The sequence below is a fragment of the Panthera onca genome, chromosome B4 (genome assembly GCF_046562875.1).
Source record: "Panthera onca isolate mPanOnc1 chromosome B4, mPanOnc1 haplotype 2, whole genome shotgun sequence".
Taxonomy (NCBI): Eukaryota; Metazoa; Chordata; class Mammalia; order Carnivora; family Felidae; genus Panthera; species Panthera onca.
In genome coordinates this window covers 51,403,683-51,418,276 of record NC_138345.1, presented here as the reverse complement: position 1 = coordinate 51,418,276, position 14,594 = coordinate 51,403,683, and the positions used below count along the sequence as shown (strand labels likewise).

At 33.1% G+C, this 14,594-nt stretch overlaps 1 protein-coding gene across 1 annotated transcript in view; it reads right to left on the bottom strand.

The window, feature by feature from the left end:
• PIK3C2G (phosphatidylinositol-4-phosphate 3-kinase catalytic subunit type 2 gamma) overlaps positions 1-14,594 on the bottom strand; it is a 333,489-nt gene that overhangs the window by 306,446 nt on the left and 12,449 nt on the right. Inside the window, exon 4 of the mRNA XM_078450059.2 lies at positions 12,000-12,114. Within this exon, the coding sequence (XP_078306185.2) occupies positions 12,000-12,114 (115 nt within the window). The remainder of the gene's footprint in view (positions 1-11,999; positions 12,115-14,594) is intronic.

Here is a 14,594-nt window from a genome sequence, read left to right as displayed (position 1 = left end):
CCATTGGACAGAGCTGATTTAGAGGAAATAGAAGAGAGAAAAATAAAAACAAAGCATTCAAGAATAGAAAGGTTGGCATACAGAATTTAATGAGTAAGTTGAATAAGGAAAAACTGGTTTGTGTTTGATGACTCTAGGTATCAGGAAATATAGGAAGAAAGCCTACCATCCCAAGAGAAAGAGAACAAAAAATATTGCCACTACGATGGGTAATATTGGAGAACAGGACTTGAGCACTAAGAGAAATCCCATATTTAGGTATTACTATACCTCTAAGGTGAACATTGGAATTATCTACTTCAGATTATGCCAATGATGTTTTTTCTCAATCTGGTAACACTTTAAATTGGGTGCTTAGTAGTTTCATTGAACATTCATGTAAAAAACTTTGTTAAATGAACTGAGTCTTTATGATACAATAAAAAGTTTAGTTTTTCTTCATGTATACGAGTAAGTCAGAATTCTGCACATCCACTATTTGTTCTCTCAACAAGTATTGGATTCCATCTATGTGTTAGTCACTATCTTCAGAACTGTTATGAGTATACCTGTCATTTAAAATGAACACCACAGTCTGAATCCTTGCACATAATTACTTCTATTTCCTATTCATAAGTAGCTCATGTTATTTTAAAGTATTTCTATAGCAGAATGTTTATTTAAGGAGAGATTAATGACCTTAACACCAAAAAATGATATGCAAATAACCTCAAATGTGTCTTATGGGCAAAAAAGACATCCTAATCCTAAATAATGTTCGACCTATGAATACTGATTCCCATCAGCTTAAGCACTCCTTGTAAACTCACATTTACAAACATTATTGTTTTATTGGAATAAGTACATACAAGTCCTTATTTTATAGGATAACCTAGTTAGGTTTAAATATTCTTTATTCTTATGTGTAGGAAATAGTCACAGAGATGTATTGTGAAATATTATGGTCATATAGAGAAAAAAATTACATTCATTTGATTTTATAAATTGTGAAATATTATGGTCATATATAGAACAAAATTATGTTCATTTGATTTTATAAATGTTGAAATCCAGTATTGCTAGAGCTATTAAATATATTTCTTTAAGGAAATTTAGCAATTAAGCTGCTTTTTAATACTTATGTTTACTAAGAAATATAAGGTGAATATAACAAAATATTAAAATATTAATAATACCATAGCACTCAAGAGAATATTTTTCAAATATTTATGTGTGTTCTGTGCACACACAAGTACACACATATTCCTTCCATATTTGCCACTTAAAAATGTTGATCAAGTTACTTCTGTCATAATCCTTAATTCTAGTATGTTTTGTAACCAATGAAAACACCCTGGATTTTATGCTTAAATTGTTACTTGCTACTCAGCATAAATAAACATCAGTGGTACATTGTTTTCCTCAACCAGTGATCCTCAATTTTATTGTTATTTTGCTTTCAGGGGAACCATGAATAGGAAAAGTTAAATGTCATGGTTTAGAGAGGCAAGCATAGGTTAAATTCTAAAACTAGGGCTTACAGCCATGGGGTATTTAATAGAGGAGGGTCATAGTTTTGAATAGAGACCCTCTATGGGGCATAAATTTTATCAACAGCTACTACTCAAGAGAGAACCTCACCTAAGAGATCTAAACTTTTTTTTTCAGGTGCGCCATTTTTCCTTAAGAATTCCCTCTAGCTTGTAAAAAGCAACTCTCCCTTATGCTTCTTCACTTCAATATCATTGTGTTTCTTTACATATATAATACACATAGTTTTTAATTCAATTTTTTTAATCTAGAGGAAGTGTTTTATAACAACTTTCAAGTTTACAATGCCCTCTCTTAAGCTGTGCATTCACAAAAGATCAGTAATAACACAAAAGTTTAAATAAATGAAGTTAGAGGCACCTGGGTGGTTCAGTTAGTTAAGCATCCTACTTCTTCTCAGGTCATGATGTCACCGTACCTGAGTTTGAGCCCCATGTCAGGCTCTGTGCTGACAGCTCAGAGCCTGGAGCCTGCTTCAGATTCTCTGTCTCTCTGCCCTCCCTAACTCACGCTCTGTCTCTCTCTTTCAAAAATACGTAAACATTAAAAAAAAGTTAAATAAATGAAGAAGATAGAGAGTAAATAAAGAAGAAACACATCAGTGAATGTGGAGCTTTGTGTCCTTTACAAAAATATATATACTAAACTCATGGGAATTATTTTTGAGGTATGTTGTGCAGAAGTTGTAATATAGTCACCAACTCAAGAGATCAAAAATACAGATCTTATCCCATTTCAAAGTTTCATTATTTTCCCCACAAACCTCCAGAGGAGAAACATTCTGCAGACTTTATGAATATAAACCATTCAAGAACTCAAATTAAAATAGCACATTTAAGCCTCATTAAGGTGATATTGGCTAATTTGAAATACTATGCAATTCACATATTCTCTATCTTATTCCTTAAGAAAAACAGATCATTAGATTACTTAACCTTCAATTAATTCAAAATTGGTGAGGAGAGGGAGATTTTTAATTCTTAGCTTTTAGAAGTAAGTGCTTTTGAGTAACAAAAATAACTTGATAGCTGCTTATTGATTATTATAATTTTAGGTATAATGATATTAAATTATATACCAATGTTTAGTTCTGATTTGCCTTGTCTTCTTGGAAAAATAATGCAATGGGTTTTTATTTTAATCAAGTGATTCTTTTTATCAAGTCTGTTGGCTGATGATGCATGTCCAGTCATCATAAAGCTTTTTAGAAAACCTGAGTCTGAAATATGCTTTAATTCTTACATGTAGCTTTTAGTAGTAAATGACCTGTATTCAGCACAAGACTTTTCTTTGGGAGAATTGCTTTCAAATGAAATTATATAGAGAGTATTCACATATTAGGACATTTGTTTTACGTAGAATTGTTGGTTAAAACCAGATGCAAGTTTATATGGTACATTATTATTATTGTTACTTTAGTTAGCTGTTTGCGAAAGATAGAAAGCAAAATTAATTTTTAAAAATTAGGAAAAATCCTTTGACAGAGATCTAAAAACTAAATTGAAGTAGCTCAAGATGCTCTTAATGAATGATCTATTAACAGAACACAACTTTTATTATGGTACGTGAAAGTTCTCAGAGTTTTGACACATTCTTTCCAACGCTCTGACATGGTTTTATGATTTCTAGGTGGAAGAGCAAAATTATGTAAAAAAAAAAAAAACACCGTAAGCTATTTATTTACAAAATTAAGTCTAAAAAGAGTCAATTATAATATTGGCAATCTTAGGCTGTTCTGAATGTGCTGAAAATAATCAATTTGTTTAAGTCGCTAAAGGAAATCCTTAATTTTATTAAGAAAGGGACTCATTCCGCCCACCCCCAGGAATGTATACAGTATTCAGTTTTTCCTGCTAGTGAGTATAATTATTATATATAAAGTTTAAACTTTGTATAGCTTAACTTTATAAAACTTAGCCTTTTCCCTACTGGTAATTAGTAGTCTGATTACTTTGAATAAAGCAATTCCAATTTATAACCAGATATTTAAAGAATAAATTAATACAGATTGTCATGAAATTAGCTAATTTTTTTTAGTAGTAGAAGGTTTTCTTTTTCAAGAAGATTATTTTAAAATTCTAATTAGATACAATTTTTGAAGAGGATTTTCTCACTCTAATCGAAGGTTATTTAAGATTTTCTCAACTGGGAAAGGTCAGAAGAGAGAAAAGGGATTCCCTAGTAGATAACTAGATCAAATTAATCAATGCTGCTAATGAATAAAGACGTGGATACAGCCTTTTAAATTTAGATTTAAGAATATATATAACTATATATGGAGCCTGCTTCGGATTCTGTGTCTCTGCCACTCCCCTGCTTACACTCTGTCTCTCTTTCTCAAAAATAAACATTAAAAATGTCTTTTAAAAAAGAATATGTATGACAAAAATAATATATAAGGCAATTTCAAAGTAAGATTTTTAATTACCATAGGTTTTTCTTTTTTCTTTTTACATTTTTAGCACTCTGGGTTCTAGCATTCTTTGACAAAAGTCAATTAAATCATATAGAACAGTTTTGTTTTGTTTAAATCATTGATAAAACACCTGGTCATAAATGTAAGCAATAGGCTCAAGCAGAATTTTCCAGAAAGATTATTCAGTTTCTTCTTATGCAGCACTTGTGGTTTACTACTGACGGTGCAGTCATGATTTATTCAACAAAAGCTTTTAAGCATAGTAAATTTTATTGTTTCATGCAGCACCTAAGAAACATTATTTTTAAGTTGAATTAGAAAGTAAAACATATAGCATGACTTGTGAGAGAAGAAATTACTTACATCACATGAAAAACCTGTACTCCTAGTAAATGTTGGGCTGGATACTACCGGGTACAATTATGAAGTAACATTATGCTTCATATATTACAAATACATTTATGAAGAAAAAGGTCATGTGAGATGGTTACAAGTGCAGGTGAAGGTACAAATCTTGTTGCTCCCTGGAAAGAAACAAGAACCAGGCACACTGGGTTTTGTGTCTGTACTACATCTAACAGGAAAGAAAAAAAGGTAGTTGTTCCTGTCCTCAACCTGCCACTGTATTTGCCCGATGGGGTCTGTCTGCTGGATAAGATCATGAGAAATGGGGAAATGAAATTACCCAGGACATTCCAGCTATTGTAATTAATTTGAGGTCTACAGACCAGGAACATGATGGGAGATGTTAATGTGTTTTGAATGTACAAGATTACTTTTATTTTTCTATTATTTCTCTATTTAATTTTTTGACTGCAATGTACAGTTTTAGTATTCTGTACTTTGTATTGCTAACAATTTTGTATGAAGCTAACTTGAGCCTTATGAGAAAGTGGATAGTTTCTGTCCTAATTCTTTAATTTTTTCTTTGTTCGTAATATAGTACTTAAAACCATATAAAGCAATTTTTTAAGGAGAATACTGTAGCTAATGAAACTATTTGATAATGTTGAAGTACCTGGTAAATACATGATATCCAGGTGTAAGAGGTCAGGAACCTTCTCATTTTTGAGAATAGTTGTGGGGACATGCTATTAAAGTGAGTTCCTGTGTTTATAGAAACATTTAATAACAAGGAGGGAGAGAGCCAGAGCAAAAGTGAGAGCAATACTGCTCTCAAAACTAAATAAACATTTAAAAAAATTAAAAAAGGGAATATGGACTTGCTAGGAAAGTTCTCTTTCTTTATTTTGCAATATGTTACAAAATATAAATAACATCTTTTTCTTTAATTAAAACAATTTTAATGTTCTTTAAATTTTTAATAAATATTTATTTTTGAGAGAGAGAGCGAGCGAGAGAGAGAGCATGAGCAGGGGAGAGGCAGAGAGAGAGGGAGACACAGAATCCAAAGCAGGCACAGGGCTCAAACTCATGAACCATGAGATCATGACCTGAGCCAAAGTTGGAAGCTTAACTGACTGAGCCACCCAGGCACCCCAAAAATATAAATAACATCTTATTTGCTTTGTTGATTAAATTCACTTTTGTTCAGTGTACAAAAATGTACTGTTTGGGAAAAATATGTAAATTTTTTTTCATAGAGTCTAAATTATTATGTTATTAATATCCCTGGGCCTCTAAAGACAGGTGAGTCCAATAAAATAGCAAAGTATAACCTAAGGAGGAAACACAAATAGAGCATCATGAATATACTTATTAGCAAAGTTATGAAAAGTATCCTGACCATTTACATTTTAATTGTGCTAACAAAAAGTCCTAGCTACTTCCTCAAAACTTGGTTGGTTCATGAGGTAGTTACTTATTGGGACTATTTTGACAGACAAATATACCAACTAAAAGAAACCAAGAAGTTTAAATTTTAAGTATTTGTCTTTCTTTATCTGGTCTAACGTAGATGAAAAATTGCAAAAGTGGCAACTAAATATAATTTATCTCTATCTTTATAATCCAGGACAGATTAAAATTGCATATTTCTGATAACATAAGGAGAACTTAATGTGAGAAAAATATTATTTCTACATCATCCCACAAAAATAATAGTGTTTTGTTTTGTTGGTGGTGGTGTTTTTATGCTAGGGCAGTAGCAGAGAGAACACTCTCTACTTCTTAGTTAACTATATATTAACAACCATATACTTCTATTTATTTATGTGTTTATGTCTGTATTTATGTATTTATTTATTTATTTTTTGAGAAAGAGATAGAGAGTGTGTGGGCACAATTGGGACAGGGCGAGAAGGTGAGATTGAGAGAGAGACAGAGACAGAGAGAGGGAGAGGGAGAAAATCAAGCAGACTCCACGTCCACTGAGGAGCCAACTCAAAGACTCAGTCTCATGACCTTGAGATCACGACCTGAGCTGAAGTCAAGAGTCGGATGCTTAACTGACTGAGCCACACAGGCACTCCGACAACTACATAATATTTTTTATGTATTTAGACCTACACTCCACAGGAGCTCAAAGCAATCTATATACCCTGAAAAGATTAATAGAGGCTTAGTAAAATTTTAAATCTGGAATTAAAGATTACTAAAATGTAATACTATAGCTCATTTGTAAACTAGAACAAATACATTAGAAATAAATTATTTAAAAGATAAGTTGATGTTAAAGAAAGTTAAACTCATTTTGCCAAAGCAACAGTGATACCGTAGCATTATCAATTGTGGGCAGCATTTGTTTTGAAGATATTTATTTGCTTAAAGAGTGTCAAAATTCCAAAACAATATTTTTGTCTAATCAGAAATTTAATACTAGCAAACTAAATCTGACAATACATTAAATGAATAATTTACCACAATCAAGTGGGATTTATTCCTGGGCTGCAGGAGTGGTTCTACTCCTGGAACTATTATTACACTATGTGTTAACTAACTTAGATTTAAATTACAAAAAAAAAAAAATGAAATTGAACAAGCCCACCTTTAGTGATTGTGATTTTCCTTTATTTTAGTCTAATCACTTCAAAATGTCTCTGATTAAAGGTTTTTAAAAATTTAAATATGTCAGAACATGATTGTTCTCTAAACTATGGTTTCTTTTTCTCGTGTTTGACCCAAATTCTGTATGTTGGATTATAAACCCATGTTTACAGCCCAAATTAATGTTCATTATCTCTAATGAAACATTATCCCCATAATTTTTATTTTCAAGTGGCCCTTCATTATGAAGGAGACTTTGTTATACATTAGAAAGGTTTGGGCTTCATAGCCAGGTAGACTTATGCTATCCACTTTGCTGCTTCCAAATTTCATAACCTTTAGGAAGTCATGTAATTTCTCTTTGCTTCAATATTCCCATCTGTAAAATGGATATAATCATGCTTTTCTTATATGAGAGTGAATGGTACTACATATGAAAATTCTAGTCCATAAAAGACTTTTAACAAGTAAAGTAGATTTTACTGTTGTTATTTTTACTGTTCTTATTATTTTCATCTCAATGAGGAATAATTTATTTCTTTAATCTCCTAATAGTAAAAAAGGCAGGTTTATCATAGATGTTTTGTAAATTAAAAAAGAAATGAGTAAATATCATTTTTATTGTAGTCCTTTTTCAAGGTGTAAGTAACTACTTTAACATTTTAGTGTATAAGATTTCTTCTTTTCCAAATAGAAATTTACTTGTAACAAAAATTAATATATTTAAATGTTATTTGAAAAGATACCTTTCACCTTTTAAAGGTATGATACATGTTTTTATTTCATATGATGCTATATTTTTTATTGATTTATAAATTCTGTGCCATATTATAATAAAATTATGCTCATGGCCTGTTTTACCACTATTTTGGAGTACTATTGGAGATTTCATTTTTTTCCAGTTTTCATTGTCATTGTTGCTAATATTAGAAATTATGTTATGGTAAATATGCTTTATAACTAGGTCATTTTGTATAATTATAATTGTTACTTAGAGGTATTCATAGAGGCAGAATTGCTGAAACAGATGATCCATCAGTTTAAAACATGTTTCTACAGACTTTTAACACATTTTTGACAAAATTCTCTTCAGCAAGTGCTATATCAATGTGTATTTCTAGCATCTGTTTACATATCGTCCATTTCCAAATGAATTTCATCATATTTTAAGAATTTGATGGGCAAAAATGGTATTTCATTGTCTTAATTGGATGTTTGTTCTTAGATCAAACTCTAAATAATTTCTTTTTTAATGTTTATTTATTTTGAGAGAGAGAGTGAGAGTGAGAGAGAGCAGGACCAGGGAATGAGCAGAGAGAGAGGGTGAGAGAAAATCCCAAGCAGGCTCCACGCTGTCAGTGCAGAGCCCCACTCGAGGCTCAGTCTCACAAATGGGGAGATCATGACCTGTGCTGAAACCAACAGCCCAATGCTTAACTGACTGAGCCACCCAGTGGCTCAGGTGCCCCTGAATAATTTCTTGTCCATTGAATTTATATTCATGCTATTCACATTTTTAGCCTGTTTTTTTCTTGATAATTATTTTTTAAAAACAAAATTTAAGTGTATTTTTTATATTCAAAAGCTATTAACATTTTATCACATGGTACTGATTTCTTCTTCAGTATTTATTCTCCAAATAGAAGTTTATCATTGATTTTTCTTTGCACTGTTTCCATATTCTTCCCATTAATCTCTTTCTGTGATCTACAAGCAGTTGGTATATAATAATGCTAATAATGCCTTCATGATAAGGGCATTGTAAGAACTGATTACAGGGCTTTATGAATTTTTAGGCAAGGGAGAGGGCAAAGGTTGTATATAACCCATCTTCGTCTTGTATGTGTGTAGTTCTCAGTAGGAATTGAAGTAGACTAATACAATCTCTGTACCCCATTCTTGCAGACACCCACAAAACTGCATATATTTTCTACCATGTGCTGTAGCATGAAGAACCTATTTGCTATTTCTTGTATATTCTTCAAGAGCTTCTGCACTATTGTTTTATAGTTCAGACCCAGGGCAAGCAGCCAAACCTGGGTTTGAATTCAGGCTTCATTCTACCAGCTTCCTAGTTATGTGATCTTCAACAAAACCTCAGACTTCCCATCTATAAACTAGGGGTTAAGCAGTATCTATTGCACTGATAATGTCATAAGACTTAGAAGTCTACTCAATATGAGGTAACCAAAAAACATGCACTTGATAAATGGCTATTATTATTATTTTTATCAATCAAAGCTAGTCAAATACTCCAGATGAAGTGTAGTACTATAACTGTTAGAGCCTAAATTATTACCTATTGTATCATTAACTTTATTTTGTGTTACCTGTGTTCCTTCTGTAGAAAAACATTATGAAAAGATATCCAAGTGTTTAAGGGCACGTTTTTTTGACAAATTTCATAGGAATAAACAACAAAAAAAACTTACTGATTTAAATGTTGTAAAGAATAGTAATGAATATTATGCTTATTTTAAAAAATCATAACAAAGAGGTAGTATGTTAATCTTAAATAGTAAATAAATCCCTGATTTATTTATTTATTTATTTATTTATTTATTTATTTATTACTATCTTAATAAAAGCCCAATTAAATGAAATATTTGATAGAAATAAATGACTATAAAAACATTTAGGAAATCTGTATGTTTATATTAACAAGAAAAAGAAAAATGTTACATACATTTTTAGCAGTCACAGTTGAGCTAATTATAGATAACTTACACATTTGAAACAGTAATTAAGCCAAAGTCATTATAAATTTATTCACATTATACTTTTCCAAATTTCTGTCTCTTCAATACTTTTACTTGTGGGATGTTATTTCCTACTGATAATACTCAATATAAATTTTGATAATTTAAAAAAAATTTTTTTTCATGTTAATTTATTTTTGAGAGAGAGAGAGAGAGAGAGAGCGAGCATGCATGTGCTCACGCACAGGAGGGACAGAAAGAGAGGGAGAGAATACCAAGTGGGCTCGGCCCTGTCAGCGCAGAAACTGACGCAGGGCTCAGGCCCACGAACCGAGAGATCATGACCTGAGCCGAAATCAAGAGTTGGATGCTTAACCGACTGAGCCACCCAGGTGCCCTTTGATAATGTTTCGTATTCTTTGCATCTAATGTTTGACATTAGCCGAAGACCAGATGTACATTTGGAGGCTAAACATTCAGAAGTTGAATTTTAATGAGTATTAAGTATAAGATTACATTTCTCAAGTATTTCTCCTTGCTCTTTGTATACAGTGTCAAAACCATATATTGGAAGAAGGTAGCAGCCCAGTCATTGGGTATATAAATGGGTAGATGCAAATACATAAGGGAGAAGGGGGATATCTGTGAGTTAATGCAATGAAATATCTATGACATAAAAATATTTATTATTATTTTGTTATAAATGGAATACAGAAAGGTAGATAATGTCTTAAACAGTCACAGTTAACATTGCACAGTAAAAGACTGGATTTCCTGATAATATTGCTAAATTCACCAAATTACTGACAAGTTATTTTCAAACACATTTGGCATTATTCTACATTATGGTAGAATAGTAATGACAGTAACAATGGGTATCTAAAAAGAAATACACTTTGATGAGACTTGTCAATCTTTAGACACTTATGGGAACACAAGGAAAAAATGTGACAAACCACTTTATCGACTACTTCAGTTTACTTTACTATTTAGAATATCTGTGTAATAACAGCAGAGAAATATCTCCTTTAAAGCTGTATTATATTTTCAAGGTTGGTCTTTAAGGAATTTCAGAATAGGCATAATTGTGATACAAATAAGAGAAGGTGAATTTTCTATCAAATAAGTATTTGCAGTTGACCTACATGAGAACAGACTTTTCTAATTGCTTTAAGAGCTTCCTGACTAAAGAAATGAAGAAAGTTACTCTTTTATGAAAATGTTGTAATGCTTATACTCAAATCCTCTGTGATTTTTAAAAATCAGTATTTAATCAGCATACTAATACAATTGTAAACCAAAAATTAGTTATTACATTAAAATTTATTGTTTTCAAAAATTGTGACCAGGGGTGCCTGGGTGGCTATTGGTTAAGCGGTTAAGCCTCCAACTTCGCTTCAGGTCATGATCTCGCCATTCATGAATTTGAGCCCCGCATCTGGCTCTGCTGACAACTGGATCCTGCTTTGGATTCTGTGTCTCCCTCTCTCTCTCTGCCCCTCCCCTGCTCATGCTCTGTCTTTCTCTCAAATATAAATAAATATTAAATTTTTTTTTTTAAATTGTGAAGTCTTTTTAATTATTTTTTAAAAATGTTTATTTATTTTTGACACACAGAGAGAGACAGAGCATGAGCAGGGGAGGGGCAGAGAGAGGGAGACACAGAATCTGAAACAGGCTCCAGGATCTGAGCTGTCAGCACAGAGCCTGACGTGGGGCTTGAACTCACAGACCACGAGATCATGACCTGAGCCAAAGTCGGACACTCAACCAACTGAGCCACCCAGGCGCCCCAGTCTTTTTAATTCTTGTGTGTGTGTCTGTCAGGTGTATCAAGCTACATTTTATTTTATTTTTTTTTATATTTATTTTTCTTTGAGGGAGAGGGAGACAGATCGTGAGCGGGGGAGGGGCAGAAAGAGAGGAAGACAGAATCCACAAGCTCCAGGCTCTGAATGGTTAGCACAGAGCCCGAAGAAGGGCTTGAACTCGTGAATGGCCAGATCATAACCTGAACCAAAGTTGGAGACTTAACCGCTTAACTGACTGAGCCACCCAGACGCCCCGTGATTAGCCTTAATAAGCTTTATTGCAGTAATTTGTGTTGCCCAGAATTTTCTTCGTTTCAAAACTGAAAGTTCCATGTCCTGAGAATGTCAGCCTGGTAACAGGTCATTTAAATACATGTTGCCATAAATACACAAGATAACAAAATAAAACCAACAATGCACCTGTTGCTATGAGTCTTAAAATTTTGAATTCATATTAAAAAGGGCAAAATTGATTTAATTATGCTGGTTCTAAGACTATAGTGTTTGTCCAAAGTATGTTTAAAAGAAAAAAAAAATGAAGTGTGTCTTAATATAGGTTATAACAATGATCAAAATTTACCTTAATAAGATACTTACTTCTGTAAAAATTCTTCATAGCCACATATACTTAGAAGATGATCTTTGGGGAATAATTCGTCATTTGTAGAAAAATGTAGAACCTCTGCAATTAGGTCTTTGACAAGATAATTAGCTAAAGACAAAGGTGAATAATAAAAAGTTAATAAGAGCTTATCATATATTGGCTGGGGAAAAGGTTTTGAGCACAAAAAAGATATACACATTATGAACTATAACTGTCTAGCTCCATCAAGAGGAATTAAAATGAGATGCATCTCATTTATTAGTCTCATTAAATTTGGAGGTACTTTTGAAAATACTGTTTGCATTTTCTTTGATCAATCTGTCTTCACATTACTGATGGAGCCTGGTATTGTATTCCTCATATTAAAACCTGAATATGCTGTGGCTCTGCAGAAAAAGTGTTCTACCCTGAGTGCTCACAGAGACTTGGGAAATGCCAAGGACATTGTATAGTGAGTGATAGTGGCAAGCGAAGAGTCCAACCTAAATCTGTCAGATTCCAAAGCTTGTGCTCTTGATGATTCTAAGTCTCCAAAGTTTATTGTTCCCCATGTAGGAATCACCAAAGTTTCCATCTTGGGCAGCATTGTGATAACTTTAATGAGCATGTGCTTTTTTTCTACTCTTTCTCTGGAGCTCAAAGTGTAAGCATACTGTTGGATACAAATCCTTTGGCTTTACATTCTGTAATCTCCCCACTAAGCTCTTACATACATATGCTACTTAGTAGTGACCAGCACCGTACTGAGTTTACAGTAATGGTTGTCTATGAAATAGTGCAGGGCTCATTTACTATCATAAATGATAATAGTTGAAAATTGTATATATATATATGTCTCCATGCTTTGAATGTGAATTCATGGTCGCAATCAATGAAGAAAGTAAAAACGGACTGTACTGATGACCATTAATCAGAATTTGAACAGCATATTGCAAACACTCAGTTGTATTCATCTGAGTTGTATTTAGTTTGCCATTATCTGTTTACTTTGCTGTGTCTTCTTTTTCTGCCATACCCTTCTGTTTGGAAAAAATGTTTTTGACACAAACTGGCTAACAAAATGTAGTGCAATTGGTATTGCCGAACCTGCCACAAAAAAAGGTGGCGGGGGGGGGGGGGGCGGTGGGGAGAATAATACTGGATTTAAAAGTGTGGATTTTTACATTTTTTAAAGCGTGTTTATTTATTTTGAGTGAGAGAGAGAGAAAGGGGGGAGCAGAGAGAGAGGGAGAGAGAGAGAATCCCAAGCAGGCTCCTTCTCAGTGCGGAGCCCAACGTGGGGCTCGGTCTTACAACCACAAGATCATGACCTGAGCTGAAATCAGATGCTTAACTGACTGAGCCACCCAGCCGCCCCTAAAAATGTGGGTTGTATGATAGATCAAGGTATTTTCTAAGAAATGGCTAGAGAAACAAATGGTAAAGATAATCATGGAATTAAGGGTTGTGGAAATGCTTTGACCTGGGAGAGAGTTATCTTAAACACCCTGTTGCTTGGGAATAATGACTGAAATAGTATGATTGCAACTAGAAGAAAATATGGCCACAGCAAAATCATGACTGTAAGAGCATTGACAAGGAGGGGAGAAAATTGCCAGTATATAATGGCAGGAAAATATCTCCAGGGATATCAGTTCATTTTAATTAACTTGACTCTCCCATTTCCAGGCTGCATCCCCTGTGCTATAGGGGGCATGCATGAAATCATTATTTCACTACATCTTTCCACTCTGCATGGTAGACTCCATAATCCAATTTCTACTATTACTTCTCCCCTGTGCTTCAGCTTAATTATCGCCTACTATCTGTTTCATGTTACTCTTTGAATGTTTCATTATTACTTCAAATTAGACATATTTAAACCTGAAATTATCATCTTTCTCCTTGAAGTCAACCATTAAGTATCTATGATTAAATTTCTCATCCATATTGTAAGTGAACAAGTACTATGACCTCTTTTAAGTAGATTTTATACTTGTACCTTCAGTTTGGCAGCTAATATAATACTTTCCCCAATTTCTTGTACTCTTCCACTTTATGCAGCCCTTCTCAATCTGTTGACTATATTGCCTACCATATAGAAGAGGCTAATGCCCATTTGAGATTCTTTAATTAACTACCTGTGCATTAAATCTAGTCTTTTATACATCATTCTCTACCTCTTTACACATCTTGTGAGATATAAGTATTTTGACTTTTTTACTATATCCTACTTCTTAATCTCAGATTTTTCCTACCCTAGGTTCTATTTCCATCGGTTAAATCCCCTATTTTTTATTTAAAGAAATTAATGTTTATTTATTTTTAAGAGAGAGAGAGAGAGACAGAGAGAGAGAGAGAGAAAGTGGGGGAGGGGCAGAGAGAGGGAGACACAGAATCTGAAGCAGGCTCCAGGTTCTGAGCTGTCAGTCCAGAGCCTGATATGGGGCTCAAACTTGTGAACAGCTCATGACTTGAGCCAAAGTCATATGCTTAACCAACTACACCACCCAGGCGCCCCTACCCTTTCTTTTATATATTCAATATTCTCCATGGTAAAGATGATTTTGTTTTTTCTTAAAATTTTTGTTTTTTCTTAAAATAAAATC